This window comes from Carettochelys insculpta, chromosome 1 (genome assembly GCF_033958435.1).
Source record: "Carettochelys insculpta isolate YL-2023 chromosome 1, ASM3395843v1, whole genome shotgun sequence".
Classification (NCBI taxonomy): Eukaryota; Metazoa; Chordata; order Testudines; family Carettochelyidae; genus Carettochelys; species Carettochelys insculpta.
Window position 1 is genome coordinate 204,005,376 of NC_134137.1, and position 26,951 is coordinate 204,032,326.

A 26,951-nucleotide genomic window follows, 5' to 3' on the forward strand; every position below is an offset into this window, starting at 1 on the left:
AGCAAACAGTCATAATAAACAAACCTAGTAATTTCAGTGTCTATAATGCAGACCATTTTGAAATAAGACAGTTACTACCGCACCATTACAGCAACCCATTATTAGCACCTGCTGAGGTCTGACTCTGGTAATAGAACGATCTGTTAAACTCAGGTTCTTTACTTTACTGCCACGTTACCTGAATGTACCTCCGCAGTTGGAGTCTGGGCATTTGTTGACTCAGTTGGGACATAATGAAGATTGCAAGATTGTGGTTAATTGCAGAATTAGTTCCTTAACTCTGAATTTCCTATTAGTTTATCACTAACATTCTAGAAAGTTTATACATATTTGAAATATTTCTGCTTTCCACCTTACCTATTTTTATGGGGGACTTGGCTGGAAATTTTTGCTATATTTGCAATGTAATGAGAGATGTATTGCTTCTTGCTCACAATGTTCGTGGCCCACATGGCAAACAGTGAAGAGAGCTGACTATTTCAAGGTGGCCCATATAGGTATGTAATATTTATAGAAAAAGATGGTTCTTGCTTTATGTTTCATTTGAGAAATACTGTCACTTGTGATCATGTAATAAGGGGCTATTATGGTGTACGCACACGACGCAGTAGAGTTATTGTTGCACATGGACACTACTCGGAGCCTTATCTGCTTTTCACTGCCCCAAAATGATGTTCTCTTGTGACTTACCCAACGCCTGCCCAAGACCAGCGCCTGAATCAGAGCTAATTGGCTGTGACACAGTCCAGATAAGATGGCAGAGGCAACATTGATATTCCTGAGTGAGGGGATGCATCTGCTTTTTACTAAGGTTCACGCCTGCTGATCCTACCAAACCTTGAGTTACTTCAGGAATTCAAGGCAACAGTAATATCTGAGCAAGCTCTCATCTACCTGGACTTTATAAATACATTGCTACGGCTAATCAGATTACTGCGATGAGCTATTCTTGGGGCTACACAAAATGTTTTAATGCATGGAGCACATTACCTTGTGGTGGCTTTCAAGTAGTTTTTGGGTGCAATACAAGATTTTGAGTTTAAATGATAAAGCTTAGTATGTTTTGGGTCATGGCTGTTTTATAAATGCTTCATGCTGGGAACTGAAATCAGTTGGAAGACTTGAGTTGACAATCCAGTGTTTATGTCTTGAGGGCTTACCGTGAGAACGCATTTTCAGCAAAAGACCTTCCACTCAGATTCACTTCTCCAACTCATTCGACTTATCTGATAGACTGGAGTTGCCCGACAGTCAGGAAATGCTGCAAAACCCACATCTTCAATCAAGCTTTTGCATGCATGGGATAGAGTGGGAGGAACCAATTTTCAAAGACAGATGGGAAGATTTTTGTTTTGCTTTTGGAGAGTCTGATGTGTTAATTCTAGGACCTAATACACAGAGGAATTTTTCATAAACATGCCTAATGTGCCAGGAGGTACAATATACATTGGCTATATATATCAGAGAGTCCTAGTGATTTAATATGGAATCCCTTTGTCTACAAACAATGCCCTTCATAGCACATCTGAACCTCTCTGACAAAGCCCACCATAAAACCAGTTCCTACAACGATGCTCTGATCCCAGAAGTGCCAAGGAAAGGGTGGAGAAGAATCGCTGTAATGAGAATGATTTAGTAGTCCCCAGAAGTCCAAGACAGACATTTCCCCTTCCCCTCCCAGGAAATGTCCTATTTAGATTTAACATTAAGACAGCACTGTTTGGTCTTTATCTACCCCATCTCCCAGCTCCCATATGTGTGGAACAAAGCCAGTGTTCTCAAATCGAGCCAAATTTTCCCCACCTTCTAATTCTTGCAAGCCTAAAGATCTAAAGACGACTGCTTCAGAAGAAACAGATGAATAGAGACAATAGCAAGGATCACCAGGAAACATGTGCTTAGACACTCATTGCTGAATAGGAGCTAGGAAAGGTCATGTAAGGGAAAAGCGTGAGCATTTCTGCATTCCTAACACGAAACATCAATATTTGTGGCACAAATTTATGCAGCTTGCTGTACCCCATTTGCTACCATAGCTGGGATCATCCACATAATGAGGTATGTAATTAGGCTACAGTAGGGCTCAGGCCAGGTCTACAGTAGGGAACAAAGTTGATCCCAGATATGCAATTCTAGCTACACCATCCACGTAGCTAGAACTGACATATCAGGATCAACTTTGTTCCCTAGTGGAGAGTGAGGCTCTTCGGGCTCGCATCAAAGTCCCTTATTCCACATGATAGCACAGAATACCAGGGCCAATGGCCAAGCCGAGAGAGATCAATTTTGCCGTGTCTTCACAGATGAGGCAAAATTGAACTCCAGAGGATCAGTCGCAGCGTGTTGAACACTGGCTAAGTATAGACATACCCTCAGATGGGCCTAGTCAGAAGCTGTATCACTGACAATTGCCCTGTTCTGTTCATGCCCTCCGACACCCTGGCCACTGTCAGAAGACAGAGTACTGAGCTAGGTGGCCAATTGGCTTGGCCCAGCATGACCATTCTTCTATTCTTAGTGGTCAAAAACAGAAAGCTCTCCCCAGAGCTTCTCTCCATCAGCTGTCACAGGGAAAACAGCCAGGGGCCCTATGCACCTGACCTGGGTAAAACGGCTTCTCTCTCTCATTGCACAGCAATGTACAGCAGCAGTTCCATCAACATTTTGCTCTGGACTGTCCAGCAGGTGGTAGTCTTGTGAGATTACAGAACAAAATCAAGATGATTTGGTACTTCATTTCTGAAATATTAATGTTCTTCCTAAGCAAGGACAAAAATGGAGAAAACATTTCTTTACTTGTCCTTACACTAAACAATAGTGCAACTTGTTAACCTTTAAAGAAAGGTGGCTGGAGAAGTTTAAGAAGGGGGAGCTTTCCTCAAGGACTGTAACCTGAATTCTTCTAAGCTATGCATCTCCCCACATCTACAGTAGTTCCACAAACTCATCCCTGACAGATGCTTAGACCCTAAAATAGGGGTCGGCAACCAAAATAGCAAGAAGAGCAATAGTAACAGAGAGGAAGCCATGCTAGTCTATACACTATCAAAACAAAAAGCAGTCAAGTAGCACTTTAAAGACTAGCAAAATAGTTTATTAGGTGAGCTTTCGTGGGACAGACCCACTTCTTCAGACCAGAGCCAGACCAGAACAGACTCCATATTTAAGACACAGAGAACCAAAAACAGTAAGCAAGGAGGACAAATCAGAAAAAGATAATCAAGGTGAGCAAATCAGAGAGTGGAGGGGTGGAGGTCAAGAATTAGATTGAGCCAAGTATGCAGACGAGCCCCTATAGTGACTCAGAAAGTTCCCATCACGATTTAAACCATGTGTTAATGTGCCGAATTTGAATATAAAAGCCAGCTCAGCTGCTTCTCTTTCCAGAACGGGGCGACAATTCCTCTTCAGTAACACACATACCTTTAGGTCATCGACAGAATTATTTTAATGGAATGGGGCATTCTGTCAATGACCTAAAGGTACGTGTGTTATGAAGAGGAATTATCTCCCCGTTCTGGAAAGAGAAGCAGCCGAGCTGGCTTTTATATTCAAATTCAGCACATTAACACATGGTTTAAATCGTGATGGGAACTTTCTGAGTCACTATAGGGGCTCGTCTGCATACTTGGCTCAATCTAATTCTTGACCTCCCCCCCGAACCCCTCCACTCTCTGATTTGCTCACCTTGATTATCTTTTCCTGATTTGTCCTCCTTGCTTTCTGTTTTTGGTTCTCTGTGTCTTAAATATTGAGTCTGTTCTGGTCTGGATATGGTCTGAAGAAGTGGGTCTGTCCCACGAAAGCTCACCTAATAAACTATTTTGCTAGTCTTTAAAGTGCTACTTGACCGCTTTTTGTTTTAAGAAGAGCTATGTTTTCCAATTGGGTAAAAAACTCAGTAATTCAAGAGCCACAGTACATGCGAGTATGAGATGGTCCTTAATAAATAATGTTAAAGCACACTTTTGGAAACCCCTATTTTAAGAACAGCGCACACACAATGATTTTTAATGTTTACTGCAGGACGTTCACAAATTTTACATATTCTATTTCCTAACAATTTACATGTGTGTTGTATCATTGTGTTTCTGACATCCACTCCTCAGCCTTCTCTCTCTCTGGAGGATGCGAGGGGGAGTTAGCCAACGTTCATTTGCTATTTAGATATGAGTTGTTCACTGCTGGGTTTTTAAGATGTTCACTGTTCATTGAAAATAATCAGGAGGTTTTTTTTTTTCTTATTACTTTGCATTTATAGTGTCAAGAGCCACAAAGAAGTCCTTAAAGAGCTGAATGCAGCTCCGGAGCTGCAGGTTGCAGACCCCTGCTGTAGAACCTCTAATTCAGGGGTGGAAAACCATTTTTAGGTTGGAAGCTACTGACCCATTTAAAAAAAAAATCAGTCAGGGGCCACATAAAAGCAAGGAACCACCGCCCCCCTCCCCCCAAGAAATCCTCACTGATGGCCTCTGACTGAGACATCTCACTCCTCTCAGGCTCCAGCACCACAGGCAGGAGGGTGGAGAAGGCAGGACTGGGGTGTGGGTCCTCCTGCAGGCCAGATTATCTCATCTGGAAGGGCTGGGTGGGACCAAAAATGGGGGGTTTGGGGTTATGTGTGGAAGGGGGCTGCTAGGGAGCTGATGTGAGGAGGGTTGCAGGAGTGGGTTGGGGGGTGCATGTCTGGAGTCAGGGTGGGAGGGTGGGTGAAGGAGAGGGCTGAGGTTGGGGGATGTGGGTGGGAAGTAAGATGCAGAAGTGGGCTGGGACAGTGGGGAGGGCGTCGGGAGTGAGCTGCTGGCGGGGGTCTGGATGAGAGGGAGGTGCAGGAGTGGGAGGAAGTATGGGGAGGCGGAGGATGCAGGAGCGGGCTGGGGGCGGAGACGCTCACTGCCAGCTCCTGCCCCTTCACTTGCTGTGGAAATGGTAGTGAAAAAGCCTCTGCAGGGAGCTTTTTCTCCCGCCGCTGCCTGGCACTCCCTGCGCTACCGCTGCTGCTCTGATTGGAAGGAAGCCCGCTTCCTGACTCTGACTCTGCCCTGCCCCCTGGCAGAGCCCAGGGCTGGATCCTGCCTCAGCTTGCCTGATCCAGCCTGCAAGGCTCAGGGCTCCACACCTTCCACCTGCTGTGGGCCAGATGCCGGGCAGGGGAGCCCTGAGCTGGGGGTGGGGTGGATCCAGACCATGGGCTGGGGTTTCCCACCCCTGCTGTAATTAATTAAAAGGGTCAAGAGTGTAGCAGAAATTAAGGATGTAAATGTTCAACAGGCTAATCGGTAAGCCTCACCTTGAACAGATAAGGCTTAGTGATCACGGTTAACCGACAGGGGCTGTAGCAGCCCCTGGCCCACCATGGGCAGAGGGCTGCTCCAGCCTGTGGGCCCCCCCCCCCAACCTTTTAATTGGTTAACTAGTTAAACCTAGTGTTTAACTGGTTAACTAATTAAATGTGATTTCATGTCCCACAGAAATCCACCTGATACCTACATACACAAAAGGGCACAACTGGTGCAACTAGTGTGGGCAGCAGAGTTAAAAAAAAACATATACGATCCTGGTAGGAAACCACAAGCACACACCCTCAGGTCCCTGCCAGTCTGGGCGTTGCTGTAAATAGATGAAGGCCAAAGGCAAAAAGAAATGTGAGCCAAATTATGCTCCTGTCTTAAATCACAAAGTTTAGTCTGGAACCTTGCAGTACTTCCTGTCTGGTATGAGTACTGGCTTTTTCAGTTCTAAAAGTTAAAGTATTCTTCTTTTGTTCCTACTATTTACAACACACTTTTCCAAGGCCTTAGCAATTAGTGCAGCATATACTTTAAGGTAGTGATAAAAGACCAAAGTTTTCAAAGAGAATTGTCAATTCAAATGAGTCACCGTGTGGCCAGCCCTCCCTTATAACCATCTGTGGGTTCAACAAGTTTAGAAACATGTGGGTGGGGGGAAAGGGAAGGAGAGAGAAATTTTGCACCAATCCCTACCTTGGGGGGGGGGGGGGGGGAAACAGAAAAAAGGAAATTGTAGGTAGGATGGATGTTCCCAGATGACTGGCCTTTAATGCAGTTACCTTTAAAATCATTTTTGTTGCCAAATAGCATTACCTCAATATTTGCACTCTCTCGGGAGTGCTGCAAATACCAAGGTGATATGGCATTTAATGCAGTTACCTTTAAAATCTTTTTTGTTGCCTGAAGTAGCATTACTTCAATATTTGCACTCTCTTGAGAGTGCGGCAAAGGTGATACAAGGTGTCCAAGCATCCCCAGTGTGCAGCATCCAAGTGAAGAACATCAGTTCTTCAGTCTCATAAATCTGTCCTTTCACCATTTGTTCTCACTTCTATTTCCAGGTATTTCTTTAAAGCACAAGGATACTTCATGCAGGTTCTGCTCACAATTAAAATCCAGGGGAACAGCTTACACAGGACTTCAGGTCAAGTGAAAGTCAACTAACTTTAGGCCAAATATTTAGAATTTGTAAAGGAAATGGAGGGTTTATGAAGTCTGATAGTGTTTATAGACTATTTGGATATCAAAAGAACACCACAAGTGTAAAGGGAAATTCTCTCAAATTCAAACACTCCCATGCGGTGCTGCAAACCCCATATTCAGCAGGACTGAGTCAGGCACGAGACCCAAACCACTATGACAGCTCTATGAAAGCAAACAATGAACTGTGTTATTTGAGTGTTAGTAAGGAAAAGTAGCAAATCAGACTGTCAAATTTCTTCGGTATTAAATAACCTCAGGTACTATCGTTAGCACTTCTGTTTGTTTTACATACAAGTTATGTTACTTGTCAATTAAAAAAAACAAACAAAAAGGCTGTGTCTACACTAGCCCAAAACTTAGAAATGGCCATGCAAATGGCCATTTTGAAGTTTACTAATGAAGCGCTGAAATACATATTCAGTGCCTCATTAAAATGCCAGCAGCCGTAGCACTTCGAAATTGATGTGCCTCGCCGCTGCCCAGCTCCTTTTCGAAAGGACCCCACCAACTTCAAAATCCCCTTATTCCCATCTGCAGATAGGAATAAGGGGATTTCAAAGTTGCCGGGCTCCTTTCGAAAAGGAGCCCCGTGGTGCCGAGCCATGTCAATTTTGAAGTGCCATGGCAGCTGGCATTCTAATGAGGCACTGAATATGTATTTCAGCACTTCATTAGTAAACTGCATGGCCATTTCAAAGTTTTGGGCTAGTGCAGACATAGCCAAAGTGATCTCAGATCAAGCCAAGATGCCTTCAAAAAACAAACAGGAGAACTTTACACAGAATATGTCAGAAACCAGTTGTGATATATCCTAATGACTGGCTGAGAATGCAGATAAGTATTTTAGCTATATTGGTCTCCTGAGAATGAACAAGGTAGATTAACAGTCTCATGTTAATGGACAAAGACAACAATCACCGCATAATAGAAGCCAAAAGAAGAGTCCTCGTTCTCTTCAAGCAAGGACCTGGATACCTACGTATCCTTATGGATCCACGACTGTAATGCAAAGTCTTATCCAGGGCTGTCACTGTGGCAACCCACCACCAGTGCCCTGGGTCTGGGGCCCAGAGCAACTCCCCTATGTCCTCGGCCCCGCCCCTCCCCTGCTCTGCCCCCAGCCTACCCCCTTATCCCCAGCAATCAGGTTGGGGGATTACCTGGGGACAGCAGTTGCACATGGCAGTGGTAGCAGTAGCAGAGGGTCACCACCCCTGCCCAACTCACCACTCGGGTGGCGGAAGCAGCAGCCTGGTCCGCTCCATCCCCTGCCCAGCCTGCTGCAGTTCAGAACTCAAGCCACTCAGAGACTCTTGTTAACCCAATAATCACAAGGAACAGAAAAGCAGGCAGCAGCTTATCTCTGTCATGACTGCTGGCTGCCATAGAGGCCTGAGGTAGGGAGAAGGGGAAAACCTTCCTACTTGCAAAACCGACTGGGTGGCACAGAAGCTTATAAGGATGCTCTAGCCAAACTGCTGAAAAAGAAGCGTGGATGGAATACTTCAGTTCACAGCATATTTCTCAGGTTCCGACGACGTGGGCAAAGAAACTGTGTGGTGTGCGTGCATGTGTGTGCGTGTGTCTCTCTCTCTCTCTCTCTCTCTCTCTCACACACACACACACACACACACTCTGCTCCCACCCCTTGCCTGAAGCCCCCTCCCCTGAGCAATGTGAGCTGGGGGATTAGTGGGAGCCCTGATGCAGAATGGCAGCAGGTGTTCAGTCCCTCGACACACACACACCAAGGCAGTGGGAGCTGGAGCAACCCGGCAGCCTGCTCTGCCCCACCACCCCTTTTCCAGCCCCCTGCTCTCCACTTCTCTGCAATGGCAGAAAGCAGAGCACCCTGGGGCCAACGCACTCTTATTCCTGCTGCCACAATGACGTGGAGCACAGTGGGCTGAGAGAGGTCAGTGCAGGGCATCAGGCTGACGGGCACTCTGACTAAAACCCCTGTGGAGACTGGGAAGCAGGAGGTCAGGGGGTGCAACCCCCACTGCTGCTGCCCTACACCAGGTCCCCAGGCAATGTCCTGTGCCTGGTCTACAGGACAGCTGAGGCAGCTGCTGCAGGGCCCCGTACAGTGCATGGCCTGGGGCAGCTACCCCAAACTATCTTGTGGATGAGATGGCTCTCCCCTCTGGTCTCTCTCTCCTGCAAGGCTGTAACCTGAGCATTTTCAAACTGGTTCAAGCTTGCTGAGCATTAGACTTGGCTTAGCCAGGTCAGGGCGAGACTAGACAGTTTAAACAAACATGTTTTGTAAGAAGAACGCATTGAACAGAGAAAACATATGAAGTCTTTTGCCTAAACGCAACGTTCTAGTCACCTTACTCAGCGAGCCCACAACTAAGCTGGAACACTCAGACTCTTTAAAACGTATCTTGGAGTGACCCAAAAGCGCTCAGCTAGACTGAGTCAGCATGAACCTATTAAAACTAGTGTTTAGAATTGGCTGAGTGCCTCTCATGCCTTCAAGTCTCTGTGGTGCCTTCTTAAAGCCAGCCAGGTAAAGGATGGGAGAAGACGACAACTCCCAGGCTGTCAGCTTGTCAAGGCGTGGACTGTCTTTACTTTGGGTCTTATAAAGCACCAAGCACAGGTAACTTGCTGAACAATAAAGGCATTAGAGAAACAGAGAGAGCACCCCAGTTTTTGGCAATGCAATGCATCCTGGAAAACTCCTTGCATGGGAGACAGAAATCCTGACCCCTTGTGCTTCATGTACCATGACATTTTTCTTAATAGAAGGTACCATGACCTGAGTGCCCTGGGCTTGATTCCGGCTGTGAAAGTTACAGGCTGCCTCCCTAAATTCCCACTGCAGTTTGATGGATGCACTGTTATTCTTCACTTCCTATCCAAAACATTACACGATACTTGTTAGTACCATTATGTGGTTGCTCCCTTTCACTCCCAAAGGGGCTATAATTCTTTAGTGGATGAAGCAAATGTAAATATATACATGCAGCTTCCAAAGCCCACTGAAATACTTCTTGCTGGTAGGTGCTGTAGAAATGAAAGCTTTGAAATCAGCAGCCACCACCACTAAGACATTTAGATCTGTGAAGTACCTACCTTGAGCAGCCCAGAAAATGATGGCAGGTGCAGAAATCACATCTTTGTTCTTTACCCAGCTGCTGTTGGGGTGCCTGCTCCAGGCAGAGACAACACAGTAATAATCCCCTCGGTCTGCTTCAGAGGTCCACTGGATTCGTAAACTGAAAGTATCCACGGCCTGTTTAGAGAAAATTATCTCCCCATTCTGGGTCCTCTGTCTGCTCCTGTTCCCAACCAGCAACGTCCAGTCTGCATCCATTGTGGCAAGAAGTTCATCTGCCACGCCATCATCACTGCGCAGGTGCATCCTGTAGTACCAGGAGACTGTAAAACGTATGTTTGCTTTGGTGTTCCGCACATTTGTGATCCTGCATTCCAGCTCTGTGGGGTCGTCAGAAAACTTTGGTGTTTTAGAAGCATTCAGAAATACCTGGTAATCCAACTCTGCATGAGAATTCAGAAAGTGGGAAGAAAGCAAGTAAAAAAAGTAAAACCCAAGGCAAGAGTGAAAACCAGATGCAGCCCTGACATCTGGAGCTATCAAAACCTACACATCAAAGCATATGGGCTAAATATAGAGGACTTTTAAAATCAGGAGGCTAGGAACCTGGACTCTGACTCTGCCGTACATTTGTGTGACCATCAGCAAGTCCCAGAGGACAAAATTTTCACATGTGGCCTTTTATTTTAGAGACCCAGCTTACTCACTGAGTTTGAATTTTCACCTGTCATGGACTTACAGCTGGAGTTGCCAGAATCCAGAACTTCAGAAAAATCAGGTCCAAAGCCACCCACGAAGATGAGCATCTGCGAAATAATGCTTCCTTCCCTGGCCTTTTTGCCAACATCCAAGCACACAGGTTTTAGTAGGTGATTTTAAATCACCTTTTGTGTTGCCCCAAAGAACTCACGATAAATACACAGCTTGGAACTCTTCATTACTTATATTGCAAACTGATCATCTGAGGCTTTCGTTTGTAACACCCCACCTCCATTCCAGCATAAAAAGGCCATCCATCCTTTCCCCCTGATTTTCCCACACCCACTACCAACTCCAGCCTCGGCCAGGGACAGTTCCAACACCTTGTTAAGGTTAACTCCAGCAAGCACCACAGAATTTAGTGGGTTAACATGACAGCCATATACATATGCACATACCAAAGCAAATTGGGTTTGAATTTTGACGTGTTATAACCAGTATAGAACTGGAATCTCTCAAGGTTCAATTTCAGAGCTGAACAGCTGAATCTATGGTTGGAACAGCTGGCTGTCCTAACCCAGGAAATGGTAGGACAAGGCTACATGACTTTGTTATTTATTAGATTTTAGGAAAAGCAGACTGCAGGCTCATGAACAAAGATACTATGATAAGAATCTCTCAGCACTGAAATTTGGCTAGGAAGTAAGAGCTTGTCTACCATTGATAAAAACTTATGTTTTCTCTATTACTTTTTTAATGCTACTTGAAAAATATCAAACTTCCTGTTGCTTTATGATTAAACAGCCCAACATTTTGTTTTTGTTTTCAATTCCTTATTGCTTTATCGTGTGGTTAATGCACTAATCTCAGACACAATTGGGACAGAGAAAGAAATGAAAGTTAAAAATGTAAGCCGCTGATGAAACATGATATTAGAACATCTTAGTGGAAATATTGGGAGATAACTGCTAGACCTTTTCTGTCTGGGTGCACTAAATCTCTGGGTACATTTGGTAATGCAATCCCACTTAATACATCTACACCTACTTTGGCAAGTTTACAAGAATCTCTTTCAGATGAAGGTGCAGCTTCATCAGTGCCAGCAGTCATAGGAGCACTGGCCAAAGACTAGACTTCAGTCATTTTAATCATTGTTTTCCACAAGACTATATGACATGACACTATAGCTCAGTGGTTTGAGCATTGGCCTGCTAAACCCAGGGTTGTGAGCTCAAACATTGAGGGAGCCATTTAGAAATAGGAGCAAATAGATATCAGGGATGGTGCTTGGTCCTGCCAAGAGGGCAAGGGACTGGACTAGATGACCTCCCAAGGTCCCTTCCAGCTCTAGGAGATGTGTATCTCCAACTACAATCTGCACCTCTGAAATCCAGCTCTCTCTCCTCTGGCAATCATCCCTTATCCGGCAGGGCAAGGCAGACGTTGCCAGATGAGAGAATGGCAGGCAGGAGCCCTAGCGTGGCTGGAAGCCAGCAGCAGGGGCAGGGAGGCTTCTACAGGACAAGGAGACCCCGCCTGCAGGGCAGGGCTGGTACTCAGAGCCCCTGCAGCAGCCTCCCAGCCCCTGCTGGCCAGGACAGCAGAGGCTGGGATGCTGCCATGAACATGTGCTGGAGCCCCCTCCTACCTCAGTAGGCTGGGAGCTGGAACCCCACCTGCCCTGTGGCTCTGGTGGGTGTGCATGCAGGGGCTGGCTGGCTCCCCATGGGAGCCTGGGCATTCTACCATCCCCTGTGTGGCAAATTCTCTTGTTCGGGACCTGTCAGGTCCCGAGCATGCCAGATAAGGGAGGTGCAACCTGAAGTTTACACTACCAAGTCTGTGGTTGCTAGCACTAGCAAAGGTAGGAAATTTCTCTAAAATTCTCAGGATAAACAAAGTCTAAAAATATGCACAGAATTCTGGTTCCACAGTAAAAAGTAAGAAGTCTGTGTAGAAGACCACTGGAACCAACATCACAGTCCTTATGAGAACTAACTCCCTACAGATCTCAGAGAACTATAAAATACTCCTCAGATCTCATTTACACACAGCAAGGGTCTTTAGCACTTGAAATGAAAGGACCAGTCACGCCAATCAGATTGCAGTATTCCAGCCCTTCCAAAGCCAGAGGGGTTAACATTCAAGAATGACAGTTACAGAAGGAACTGTGCCATGTGTGCTACAAGCAGATTGGTACAAGCAGGGGAGAGGTGAAATGCTGACGTTTTTTTCAGGCTGAAAACAGCACGAGAGAATAGCTGAAGGAATCAGTTTTCAGCTACTTACTTTAGGGTGGTTGTTGTTGTTTATTACTGGTATTGAGGAGGAGGAAGGATTGCTGGGGAGAGTTTTGGCTTTGACAGAACCACTCCGGCTAGGCACGTCACACTGACAGACGCACTCAAACAGAGGATTTAAAAGGAATAAAAGGCTCCCTTGATAAATCTCACTCCTCCACTGTCAGCTGTCAACGAGCCATCCCATTGACAATTCAGTGACTTAATACCATGTGAGCACTGAACTGCAATCAAGGAGTAGGGGGATAGTGGTCAATGTAGGATGCATTTTGTAACCTCACATGCAGTGAACTCTTCTCCCACTCCCTCACAGCCTCAGTCAGCATAAGGGAGAGCAGCTTTTAGATGCTCCTGCACCTCAGCCAACAGTGACAGAAAAGAAATTTCACCAGAGTAAGGGAGGGTCCTGACCAGAGACCAGGTGACTTGCCACATCCAGGTTTTGAAGCCCAGAAACTGAAACTGGCAGCTGGAATGGCCAGAAGCTGGTTTGAAAGGGAGAAGGGGACCAGCAAACAGCAGCAATGGCGTTCGTATCTTAAAGCACATAGGGAACATCTTTTATAAAGGTAATGGCTATTTACTCTCTTGGAGATGGAAACAAACTGTACCTCTTTACCCTACAATGCCTATGGGGAATAAAGAAGGAACCCAAAAGGGTCTAAGTTGGATGTTCAACCTAGTGACTTGGCCACGCCCTTCTGAATGATTTTGGTTTGATGGCCTCCATTCTCAGCCTCAGACTACCACCTCCAGTTTGATCTTATAGACAGGGTCCGATCAGGAGAGACGCTGAAGTGGCATAGCAGAGGAGGTGTCAAGCCGTGACTGAGTGCACTGGCAGAATTGGGGCAAGTGGGTTACCTTGCATGGCACATCAGCCTGGCTACTAAACTGGAACTAGGCTCAGTTAACTCAATGATAATCAGTTTAGTGACTTTGGATTTTAGCACAGAGCATGGGTAGAAATGTCCCCTCCCCCATCTCTCAGGTTTGAAATGCTGTCAAAGGTAATTTAGATCCTAAATGCAGGAGCCAAATAAAGCAATTGTTTTAATCATCCTCTGAGAGTGGCTGACCTGGCATGGAAAGCTGAGAAATACAGCTCTTCTGAAATTCTGCTTAGGTTCGGTTTTCTGGATCACCCGGCGTGACTGTTTGCTTCTCAGGATATTTGCATAAAAACAGGACCTTTGTAGCTTAGGAGTTCAGCCGGGGTAACACAGAGCAAAAGCTAGTTATTGCTCAGTCTTCAGTGCAGACAAGACACAGTGGAATAGCAATCCAGTGACACCTTAACTTCTCAGTGTGGGGAGAATGCTGTCCAGCTCTTGCAGGTGAGGTGAGCCTACTAGGTCTAGCCCACCTGCAGCACGTAGAATTCTACATAATCCTGCCCGTAAGAGTTAATTGATACCACAGGTGACACATAACATGACTTTCGACTTGTAAAACAAGTCCCTTGAGGTCATGTGGTATTATGGATTTCCTAACAACATAATACACGGGAGGTGAGTAAAAAGTAAATATAAGGTCAGTCAGTTTACCACTGGATTAGAGTGGAGCCACAAGAAGTTACTGTGCAAAGCCTGCTTGTTTGATAGCCTCTGCACCAGCAAACCAACATTCCTTTGTATACCTGTAAGGTTAAATTAGCAAAATTTACAGGTTTCTAACATTTTAAAGCGTATTTACAGCAAAGAGAAAACTCCTCTAGTCCAGGTAAATTTACATGAATGGTCAACTGCATAACAAATACTATCTGTTTCAATACCGAGGCATTCAGCCAGTGCAGTATAACCACTTCCACAGATTAGTAAGTCATACTTACAGAATAAATGGTCAGAAAAGAACAAACAGAACAGTCCAACAGTGACTGTTATCAGGCTACCCAACATGTAGAAGCACCAAACTTCACCAGTTTATACAGCTGGTCGCACAAGACCCTTAAGCTCCTGGCAAGTTTCCAGCATGCTTCCTAAAGTACGGCCAGAATAGTGGACGTGAGTGGATCTACATCAGAAGGGACATTGAACAAATGACCCTGATATTCGAACATTTTTCCATATCTGTACCCAATGGAAGAGAGGAGGGCTCAGAACAGATTCTGTAACGTCTTTGCTCCATACGCTCTAAGGTGGAATTGAACACATGAAAAGAACAGCTTATCTGTACAGAAACACTCACCTAAACCTGTCACCACCACGCGGACTGGCGAAGATGTCTTTTTCACCACCTTGTGCCAGCTCCCATTGTGCTGTGGCACCCAGAGAGCTGCTTGGCAGAAATAGTAGCCAGAGTATTCCATACCTACATCATGCACCAACAGGTGGTAGGAATTTCTATCCATGTGACTCAGACTGATGAAGGGAGAGTTGCTGACCAGTGAATCAGGGTCCACACTCAACAAAACCTGGGCCTCCGACAAGGTATCATCAGGCGATTCACTGAAGAACCACGTGACCTCAGCTTGGCAGATGCCACTTCTGTCTGTTGTGATGTTGCAGGTTAGGTCCAGGGAATCCCTTTCTGTCACAGACATGTTGCTTGCGGCAATAAGCACATCCAGAGCTTGAACGTTCAAAAATAAGACAAGACGCAAATGTTATTTTGTGTTATTGTCACAAACTTTTTAGTGTCTGCTGCTCTGGTACTGTAAATTCTCAAGTTACTTCAGCTCTCTGCTTTCGGTGCTTGCTTGTTTAGGTGACTTGACTGCAGATTGTACCTACCTATAAAAATTACAAACTACAAGTGCATGTACAGGTTAGAACATAGGATGGGGACCGGTGTTCCCTGTAAGCCGAGCACAAGATTCACCTCACCCCACATTCCTGAGTTTCCTTTTTTCCTGTTACCACCAAAGTGCCCGAATGCCCCATTCAGGATTAAAGGCCCATCAGGCTAGGTCATGCGCTAAACCACGGGAAGAAGAGAAAGTCCCTGGGCACAAGATCTTACAATCAAATGTAAAACCAAGCAAGCAAATGTGATGAACAACAGAATGGAAGGTAGCAATAGGACATGTTTAGCAGTAACTAGCTCATGAAGTTACACAGCTAACCTATATGCACAAATTAATGATACCAGAAGAGAACGTAGCATCCAGGCTGGCCAAAATAGCCTGGAAAACGTTGTGTCCGTTTTGTTTTAAATACTGAGGTACAGCCTACAGAGGCTACAGGAGCCAGCACACAACTCTCTCCAAAGCCAAGTTAGTCAGGCCATGTTGCACAATGGTAAATGTGTCATGTACAGGCCACGCACTCCATTTTATATACTGGCTGAATTTAGAAGCCTATAACAAAATAAAAATCAAAATTACGTCTCCTGCTCGTGTACACTGTTGCTGGTCCTGAGTGTCCTCCCCTCCACACCCCCTTCATTCAGTCAGTGATTAAGCCTCACCTATTGAAGCCAGCTTCTCAACATGTTAAAAGCTTAACAAGGCAATGCCAGAATTAGAGACCTCACTCAGTTCCCCCATGCTTCTGGAGAAAGCAACCAAGAGCTTTCCGGCCTAACACACAAGAAGGAGCAGATTGATCCAGCAGAGCTCACAGCTAAGCCCCATAAGTCGGAATCAGTTATCTAACCCAAAGTTCTGGGTTCTGTCTGGGACAATTAAAGGATTTCACATGGCAGGTGCTTTTATTGCGTGAACAGCCTATCACAGGTCAGGACAACTGCACCTGTATTTTCTCTCAGCAATCCAGCAAGAGCACTCCTTCTCAAGCTTCCAGCTGTTGCCTTTCCTGGGTGGAGACACACTTCCTTCAGACCACAGCACTTCCAGGCTGACCAGGTTATTCCCAACACAAGCAGGAGAAAGCAATAATGAATCGCCACACACTGAGGTCAACACACTGGAGAACCTCCCACATAACAGAGCCTTCCCAAGGAGCAGGCCTTCCACAACCCCTCCACATTTCCTTATGGTCACAAGTTCATCGCAACTTCAGCTCACAATCAGCACTCTCGGAACACATTCAGTCCACCCTCTATATAGCTCAAAGACCTCAGGGCTTGGATTTCCAGCAGCCGGTAGATAGCGAACAATGGGTTTCCTCCCTGGGCTGTAGCTTCAAAAGGGAGGACTGGTTTGCTTTCTCCTCCCACTGCCACCGCTCCTCTGCCCCATCCCCTACATCTTCTAGGCAATCTACCTCATACGCATTGTCCAAAAAAGCCTTCTGAAGTTCACATTAGTCAAGACCAGTGCTCCCTGTAAGCTGAGCACTTGGATAGCCACCCAAGAGAGATTCAGGTGCCGCCCAGCTGATTAGCAGAGCACCCATAGTATTCACAGCCTGCAGCATGTTTCTGTTGGTGGTACCTGGGTGCATATAACAAGGGTTATTTTGCCCATGGATGGATGTAAAAAATTAAAGGGGAGAACCCTGGCCAAGACCCTAGGAAAAAAATCACATACAATTCTACAGTGCAACAAACAATTGCATTTTCAATACAATGGTCGCCAGAAGCACCAAACTCAGCTCAATAAAGTTTGTCTTAATTCCAAACGTTTGTTCAGGTCATTGTCAGTCTCTCTCATGCACTTCCTAATATACCATCACTCTGGCATTTCTGAGGCAATATCGTGCTTGTCCTTCCGCCAACTACGTGATAAGAGCACCACTCTTACCGTCTCCTAACCCCACACTTTGGTAGGGCTAGCACAATTCCGTATTCACTGTTTCTACTCATGAAGTCTGTGGGCAAGAGATATCTGGATACTCACAGACCATCACCAGGAGTATTTTTGTTTCCTCAGCACATGGGATTTACAGTGCTTTAATCAGGAGTGCCACAGTGCTTTAAAGTTAGTGCTCCTTCCCTAGGCAGCTGCCAACATGATAAAGCAAGCAGTTCACTAGGCCGGGGCAGGAAACTGAACAAAAGCAAAGCTAAAAAGTCACCCTTTGAAATGATAGGTGTTTATCCCAACACAATATATGCAACATACATGAGACACCTGCCACTGAAGCACAGACACTTCTGGAGGCATGGGGCAACTTGTTTGTCACCAAAGGAGAGAAAGGAATTTGGGGCAACAAGACTACAAGTTCCCAACTAGAAACATCACCACTCTTGTCAGGTGCGATAGGTGAGTAACTGGCCATAAGGGTATGCTTCCAAAGGCATAAAAGACTGTGGCACAGCCACAGCTGGATTGGGTCAGCTAACTCAGGGTCATGGGACTCAGCATGCGGGGCTAAAAACTGCTGTGAAGATGTTTGGGCCTGAACTCTGGGACCTCAAGAAGGTGGAGGATGCCAGAGTCCAAGTTCCAGCCCAAACCCAAATCTCCATATCCTTAATTTTACAGCCCTGTGAGCTCGAGTCAATTGACCCAGGCCAGATGCAGGTGGTTAAAGCACTGTGCAGATGCACCACAAAACACCTCTTTCAGAGGACAGAATCCTGGACAGCACATCTCCCCGAGCTCTGTGCTGCAGCCCTGTCTCACACCGACTCAGTGAGAAGAGGGCCACCAATACACCCTCCTGCAGCGAGCTAGGTTCTCCTAGCTGTAGGGATGCAGCCTTCCGCTGCTTCACATCTGCCCTCTCAAGTGGTCATGGCTTAGGTGTGATATGTCTACACCTCAGACTAGGAGACATGCCCCTGAAACTCACCAGTCTGCTGGACCACCACACTTATTACTTCCACGCTCTTCTCCTGAATCTTCTGCCAGGAACCATCGGCATCTTGCACCCACTCACTCACAAGACACCTGTAGGTGCCCCCATCCATTGGCAGTGCCTGGGATACAGACAGTCGGTATGTGTCACTTGCCACTGTATCCAAGCGCACATCTCCACTCAGGTAGCGCTCTTTGTACTCCGGGCTGGGCTGGAACTTGCCCTCGTGCGTCAGAGAGAGGATTTCCTGCCAGGCTGGGCCACTCTTCAGCTCCCAGGTCACTTGTAGATGAGTGTGTTCTGAGGAGGTGGTGGAAGCTGAGCACCGTAATTCAAACGAGTCTCCCTCAGAGAGTCGGCGAGGTGTCAAGGACCGGGCTTTCGGGCCACGCACAGTTAAGCCATCTGTGATCACTATGGAAAGAAGAAAGCAGTATAAAATACACGGAGTGATGCAAGCGCGTTTATGGAAATGGTAAAGCACGGCGATGGGAAATGTAGTTGGCCGACTGGCCCAACTGGGCAACTATACCGAATTTTCACAACAGCGCTTGGGCAGTCACTCATCTGCCAAGTCCCCTGTAAGCTGCATGACCACACACTGCACACAGCTGCCTATCTAGCACTGCACAGGCATTCAAGAACCCCACCTGTGGCCCTGCCATGGCTGGAGGAGAGGGGTGACCTGAACCTGGCACCTATCCCCTGGCCCAAACCTGGACATAGATCCCTGCTCCCTGTCATGGTGGGGGCAGCCCTCAACCAGCTCCATTCTAGCCCCAGATGGAACTTGCTGGGGTCAGGCCCAGAGCTGTCATGGTGGGGAGAGGTGCATTTGCCTCCCACCCGGGTACCACTGTGAGAAGAGAGAGAGCTGATGGGAGTTCGCTCCAGTGTTCCTGGGAATTCTTTCCATTTATGGGTTGAATAAATTTTCTAACATGCACCAAGACATGTGTGGCTGTGCACCCTCTGTAATGATGCATGCTGCTGGCTGTGGGCACCTGGCTAATCAGCCTAGCAACACCTGAATCTCTCCTGGGGGGCAGCAAGCGCTGATGTTACAATGGAGACTTTCCCCTTTCCCCTCACAGGATCCCCACAGCACTCTCCTTCATCCCGCAACCCTCAAACCCAGCCCCACCCCATAAGCCCGTACCCCTCAGCCAGAGCCCTCACACCCTCTGCCCTAGACCTGAGCACCTCCCCATGCTCAGAATCCCTTCGCCCAACCCCAGGGCACTAATTTTGTTGCTGCACCAATATGAAGGTGACCAGTCACACAGCAGCTCCACACTGGTGCATGCAGCAAAATCCATTCTGCTCGGGATGGAACAAATTAGAGGGAACACTTCTCATCTCTCCCCCCTCCCCCCCTCTGACTTCCAGCCCCTTCAAAAGAAAAAACAGTCCCATTAAAGCCCAGGTATCACCCACTTCAGGAATCCTTCGTTTTATCATCACACCTTTTCCTCTAGTTCTGCCAGGTATGGCAAAACCAAGGCAACACCGTTCCAACCTATTCCATGCCTCTCCCCACCCACCCTTCCCCCGCAACAGGAAAGGGCCTAACTCTGTTTGGGGTATTTGGAGAAGAAACACCAAGAGGAGAAAAGCTCCTTTTCTATCATCAAACGAGATAAGACATGATGCTGCTGCTGCTGAAGGAATGTGCTATCTAGAAAAAGGGAACCTATTCCTACTTCAGTGGAAGACTCCTAGATGACATTACCTCATCTACAAAACAGTCTCCGCCTTCCCTTTTTTATTCCCATTCTTCCCCTCCTAGATTATCCTCCCTGCCTCAACACTGTCCAACATTTTACCAAGGGCTGTGGTGGATCCTCTACCACTGAATTTTAAAATCAAGACTGGAGGTTGCTCTAAAAGCTCTGCTCCAGGAATTATTTGGGAGAAGTTCTCTGGCTCCTTTAATACAGATGGTCAGACTGAAAAGAAAACCCACAGTGGTCCCTTCTGACACTGGAATTTATGAATCCGGAAAGACTAACTTTGTCACACCCTGGGCGCACAGAACAAATGATTTTTAGATTGTTATGGGTTTTCAACAGTTGGTAATAAGAAAAAGCTGGGTGGCATTTACAATAACGTGCCTCCGACCCTCACCTTTTTATCTCACTTCCTCTGCCATTGCCACCCTTTGAATAGCATATTACTGATGGAAGGCTTTGGGAAAGGATCTGAGGGAAGGGGAATGACATATAAATAACCAGCACTGGAACTGAGACAAAATGAGGCTATGTCTATTCTCAGGATCGTACCAGTCAGAGTGGAGCAAACTATGGCCCATCACCTGTTTTAAGCCCTCAAATTCCTGCTGGAAAGCAGGGTCAGGGGCCTGCCCTTTTCTGCATATGCCATGACTCCATGCGGCTCCCAGAAGTCGTGGCACCTCCACCCTCCAGGTCCGACGCACAGGGACAGTCAGAAGGCTCTACACAGCACTGTCCCCATCCCCAGGCACCACCCCCTGCAGCTCCCAGTGACTAGACACTGCAGCCAATAGGAGCTGCAGGGGAGTACTCAGAGCCCCCTGGCCACGTCTCTGCATAGGAGTCAGCCAGGAGAGGAATGTGCCACCACTTCCAGGAGCAGCCTGAGGAGGTAAGCCCAGCCCAGAGCCAGGACCCCCAAGTACCCCTCCTCTAGCATCCCAACCTCCTGCCCTAGCCCTCATCCTTCTCCTGCCCTCTGAACCTCTCAGTCCCAGCCCAGAGCCTTCTGCTGCAGCACAAACTCTTCATCCCCATTCAGACCCCACACCCCCAGTATGAGCCTTCACCACTCCTGTACTCCTGCCCCAGCCCACAGCCCCCTCACACACCATGAACTAATTCCTGGCCCCAGACCCAGAGCCCATGCTCCAGCCAGAGCCCTCACACCTCCTTCACCCCAACCCCAATTTTGTGAGCATTTGTGGTGCTCCGGCCAAAGTTTGTCCCCCCGGGTATAGATGCACAATGTGATGAGAACGTTCAGCAGTACACAGGTGTCTGGTACGGATTATGAACACCCCTCACCCTGTGGAAATACCTTTCACTTGGACTGTGGCATCGTAATTTCCCTGAACAGTGGCATCTGTGCTGGGGGTGATGCATTTGTATTCTCCTTGGTCGACGGACTGGATATTTCTGATCAGGAGCTCCACAGCATTATTGCTGCTCCGCCTCAGGGCAATTTCCCCACTGCCAACCCTCTTCTGGTATTGCTGAGAGGTGAAGGATGAGTCCCAGGTGCTCACTATCCTCACAAAGTCAGTTCCTTGGGAAAATTCCCAGTCAAAGTTCTGCTCGCTGGGTCCATCGTAGTCAGTAACACTGCAGGGGATCACCGTCTCTGTTCCTTCCACTCGAATGAGTGGGCTTTTGGGCACCCTCACAACTCGCCCTTCGCAGAAAGCTGGGTGGGAAAAAACAGACAATTAACATAGGAATTGTCATGCTGGATCAGATGTGGTATCCAGCTAGTCCAGTATTTGGCTTCCATCTGTGCCAAGTATTAGTTACTTCAGGTGGTGCCACGAGAAGCTGAAATATGGATAAACATAGACTAACCTGACCTTACACATTTTCCTTCTATCTCATACCAATTACAGGCTGTCCCGTAAATTGGGTGCTTTATCCTTTATCTGCATTCCCTATTTAATGGAACTATGGATCGTGAACAGCCACAGAACGGTCTAGTCCTCTGAAACCTGCACAGCTACCACAAGACCTTATCGAAAACGTGTTCTGTATGTCATAGAATCATAGAATCTTAGGGCTGGAAGGAACCTCAGGAGGTCACCAAGTCCAGACCCCTGCCTAAAGCAGGATCAACCCCCACTAAATCATCCATGTTGACTATCTGTGGTGTAAAAAATGATTCCCTCTTCTCAGTTTTCATTTGACTGCTACTATCATAGATCATACTGGAAGGGACCTAGAGAGGTCATCGAGTCCAGCCCCCTGCCCTCATGGCAGGACCAAGTATTGTCTAGATCATCCCTGACAGACATTTATTGAACCTGTTCTTAAATATCTCCAGAGATGGAGATTCCACAACCTCCCTTGGCAATTTATTCCAGTGTTTGACCACCCTGACAGTTAGGAACTTTTTCCTAATGTCCAACCTAACCCTCCCTTGTAGTTTAAGCCAATTGCTTCTTGTTCTATCCTCAGAGGCCAAGAAGGACAAGTTTTCACCCTTTTAGATACCTGAAACCTGTTATCATGTACCCCCTCAAGCTTCTTTTTTCCAAGCTAAAGAAGCCAAATTCTTTTCAGCCTTTCTGCATAGGTCGTGTTCTCTAGATCTTTGATCATTCTTGTTGCTCTTTTCTGGACCCTTTCCCATTTCTCCACATCTTTCTTGAAATGCGGCACTTGGAACTGGACACAATACTCCAACTGAGGCTTAACCATCACAGAGTAGAGTGGAAGAATGACTTCTCATGTCTTGTTCACAACACTTGTTAATGCATCCCAGAATCATGTTTGCTTTTTTTGCAACAGCATCACACTGTTGACCCATATTTAACTTGTGATCCACTATAACCCCCAGATCCCTTTCTGCCATACTCCTTCCTAGACAGTTGCTTCCCATTCTGTATGTGTGAAACAGACTGTTCCTTCCTAAGTGGAGCACTTTGCATTTGTCTTTATTAAACTTCATCCTGTTCACTTCAGACCATTTTTCCAATTTGTCCAGCTGTCTGGTGACTTGCAGACATCTAACTTTCCTAAGTAATTTTTAACTTGTTCTTTTTTTTATTTTATCTTCTAAACCTACCCCTTTCCCACTACATTCACTATGTTAGGCATCCCTTCTTCAGACTTCTCAGTGAAGATCGAAACAAAGCAGTCATTGAGCATCTCTGCCATTTCCAAGTTTCCGGTTACTATTTCTCCCTCCTCACTGAGCAATGGGCCTACCGTATCCTTGGTCTTCCTCTTGCTTTTAATGTATTTATAAAAAGTTTTCTTGTTTCCCTTTATGCCCATAATTAATTTGAGCTCATTTTGTGCCTTTGCCTTTCTAATCTTGCCCCCTGCATTTCTGTGTCATTTGCCTATATTTATCCTTCGTAATTTGTCCTAGTTTCCATTTTTTATATGATTCCTTTTTTATTTTGAGATCACGCAAGATCTCCTGGTTAAGCTAAGGTGGTCTTTCGCCATATTTTCTATCTTTCCTATGCAGAGGAATAGCTTGCTTTTTGGCCCTTAATAACATCCCTTTGAAAAACTGCCAACTCTCTTCTGTTGTTTTTCCCCTCGGTCTTGCTTCTCATGGGACCTTACCTACCAGATCTCTGAGTTTACCAAAATCTACCTCCCTGAAATCCATCGTCTCTATTTTGCTGTTCTCCCTTCTACCCTTCCTTAAAATTGTGAACTCTATGATTTCATGATTGCTTTCACCCAAGCTGCCTTCCACTTTCAGATTCTCAATCAGTTCCTCCCTATTTGTTAAAATCAAATCTAGGACAGCTTTGCCCCTCCTGGGTTTTTCAACGTTCTGAAATAAAAAGTTGTCTCCAATGCAGTCCAAGAATTTATTGGATAGTCTGTGTGTTGCTGTGTTAGTTTCCCAACATATATCTGGATAGTTGAAGTCCCCCATCATCACCAAATCTTGGGCCTTGGATGATTTTGTTTGTTGTTTAAAAAAAAAACCTGACCCATCTCTTCCATCTGGGTAGGTGGCCTGTAGTAGACTCCTAGCAGGACATCACCCTTGTTTTTTTTTTTTACCCCTTTTAGCTTAATCCAGAGGCTCTCAACACATCCGTTTCCTATGTCCACCTCCACCTCAGTCCAAGTGTGTACATTTTTAATATATAAGGCAACACCTCCTCCCTTTTTCCCATCTATCCTTCCTGAGCAAGCTGTACCCTTTCATACCAATATTCCAATCATGTGTATTATCCCACCAAGTTTCTGTGATGTCAACAATGTCATAGCTGTATTTATTTATTAGCACTTCCAGTTCTTCCTGCTTATTACCCATACATTATCTTACCATCATTATTACCACATCATCTTATGAGAAAGGCTAAACAGGAGAGACATATTTACTTTTCCTCCCCAAGTATCTCCAGATCTGAAGACGTGGGTTTGCCCACAAAAGATCACCATCTAATAAACTATTTTGTTAGTCTTTAAGGTGCTAGAGGACTGCTGTTTTGTTTTGTTCGGACACACATTAAACTCAGCTATCTGTTACTATTCCCCAAGTAAGGGTGCCATTATCACATTATCCTCACTCACTCCTCTTTCTAACAAACAGTTCTGTATGAGGAGAGTGTGAAAAGACTGGAAAGCTTCTCAGGTCTCTAATTAGTTGCCACCCACTATTTCAATGCCTGATAAAATACTTGTATAGGTTAGCCATAAGTTATAGTGTTCCAGGTGGGAGTGCATTGCTGCTTTATACAAACACTTTGTAATACTCTCAAAACAAAAAGCAGTCAAGCAGCACTTTAAAGACTAGCAAAATAGTTTATTAGGTGAGCTTTCGTGGGACAGACCCACTTCTTCAGACCAGAACAGACTCATTATTTAAGACACAGAGAACCAAAAACAGTAAGCCAGGAGGACAAATCAGAAAAAGATAAAGATAAAAGATAAAAGAAAAAGATCTTTTTCTTTTATCTTTTATCTTTATCTTTTTCTGATTTGTCCTCCTGGCTTACTGTTTTTGGTTCTCTGTGTCTTAAATATTGAGTCTGTTCTGGTCTGAAGAAGTGGGTCTGTCCCACGAAAGCTCACCTAATAAACTATTTTGCTAGTCTTTAAAGTGCTGCTTGACTGCTTTTTGTTTTGATAGTGTATAGACTAGCACGGCTTACTCTCTGTTACTTTTGTAATACTCTGATTACTATTCCCTATTCCATTAAGTATTCATTCTACCATTGTTTACTTAATAACAGACTGTCTACTGAGGGAGTTTCCACCTTCCTCTGGAGTTTCAATGAAGGTTCACTCATTAACTTCAGATAAGGATATCCCACCAAATCCATTTCCTTCAGGCTCATATTTTCACCATTCCGCCTTTCCATGTTGCCGAACACGCCTGGCTTTACATAATACAACTAAGAAACTCAACCAAGAATTAGACACGTCTATTTTACCACTCAACCTTATTGCCATACAGCTTCTGCCTCCAGAGAATTTCTATTAAGACACCACACTTTGTACGTAGAAGGGGTGGGGACAGCACAAGAGAAACAACTGATTGGTCCAAGCATTCCAATGTGAGAGTCCACAGCTAATACATGATCTGAAACGTAGATATTAGCCTTTACGCTAGTTGCCGTGTGACATAATGATCCAGGATCAAACATTCATGAGCTCTCCCAAAGTCTCTAGAGTAGATGTGTCAAACAGGCAGGAGCTGTGTGTATGACTTAGTATGTTCAGAATATGCAGAATTTTAAGTCTTCATTTTTTAAAGTGCAGTGTAGCCCTTCTAGTTGCAAAGAACTTAAAACCCAACATGATTACTGGTTAGCTTGCATTGTTGAAGTTAGCTGTAGAACATGAAGAGAGAAGAAAAGATGAGAGAGAAAACAGGAAGGACGAGAAACGTGGAGTGGAAATAGCAGGACATGGGCTTGAAGGATAGCAGATTTTCCAAATAAGTAATGCTGAACGCAACAGTAAGTACTAAACAAATATTTAACAGTTTTGTTTCTATACAAAGGACATTCTAACCTGATCTCTCTAGAAACCTCCCACTGGCATCAGTAAGTGTGCAGTATTCCATTTTTACCTCCCATGACAAACAAAATAAAAGTGGTATTTGGCCTTTTTCACAGAATAAGAGGTCAGCATCCCTGCTCCAAAGTCAAAGCCTTTGTGCACATTCAGTTTCTGTCCAGTCTGTAGAAAATGGGTAAGGGGCATAGCTTGCCGGCCAAGAGACTATAAGTCAAGGAGTCATAGACATTTAAGGTTCCAAAGACTAAGGTCCTTATTCCCCTTACACACTTTTGAAAAAGTAATCTGGGATCTACCCCATTTCTGCCACAGAGCAGTTCAGTGAAGAGTTTTGTCTTTCCTTCCCACATCAGAAGAAAGAGTTTGACCAAGATTAAGCTGTCCAATCTGAGTTCCTGACAAACAGATTCCAAAACAAATAAAAGGCTGTCAGACAAGGAGAGAACAGCAGCTTAAAACACAAGCACAGAACTCAAAAGCCAGAAAAGGGCAAACCACTTCCCACTATACACTCCAAAACCCCAGGGAACACCATGGTACAAGGGCTTTGGGTTGGTAGATCATGATTCCTGTACCACCAGATGGTGTTGTACCAAAAGTCTGGATAATATTCCAAATATTTATAGGAAAACCAACTGTGCTCAGAGCTGTACAGATGACAGAAAAAGATATGGTTCCACATAGTATTCCTGAAACGCCACAATCATACAGGCACAAAGGAACATGTTAATTCCCTGCAGAAAACTGGTGAAGTCATCATGCTTGGGCCAAATGCAAACCGCTCAATTTAGCCAGATGACCTGGCAAAGAAACAGTAGTGAGATTTTTCCGGTGGGTTTGGCTCTGATGCAGAGGGAATAAACTGCAGCTGCAGGCTGGCTTTGGCAGGTTAGCTCACTTCCCAAGAGACAACGCGTACTGCCTCGATTCACAACCCCAGCCTTTCCATGAAAGGAAAATACTTTTTCAGCAAAAAATGCAAACCTTTCAGATTCAGCCTCTCCACAAAAAATCACTCACAA

At 45.7% G+C, this 26,951-nt stretch overlaps 1 protein-coding gene across 1 annotated transcript in view; it reads right to left on the minus strand.

The window, feature by feature from the left end:
• The window catches only part of PTGFRN (prostaglandin F2 receptor inhibitor), a 116,882-nt gene that overhangs the window by 43,443 nt on the left and 46,488 nt on the right, over positions 1 to 26,951 (minus strand). Inside the window, exons 2-5 of the mRNA XM_074998001.1 lie at positions 21,260 to 21,625; positions 18,200 to 18,619; positions 14,748 to 15,131; positions 9,579 to 10,004 (exon numbers count right to left, since the gene is read on the minus strand). Of these exons, the coding sequence (XP_074854102.1) occupies positions 9,579 to 10,004; positions 14,748 to 15,131; positions 18,200 to 18,619; positions 21,260 to 21,625 (1,596 nt within the window). The remainder of the gene's footprint in view (positions 1 to 9,578; positions 10,005 to 14,747; positions 15,132 to 18,199; positions 18,620 to 21,259; positions 21,626 to 26,951) is intronic.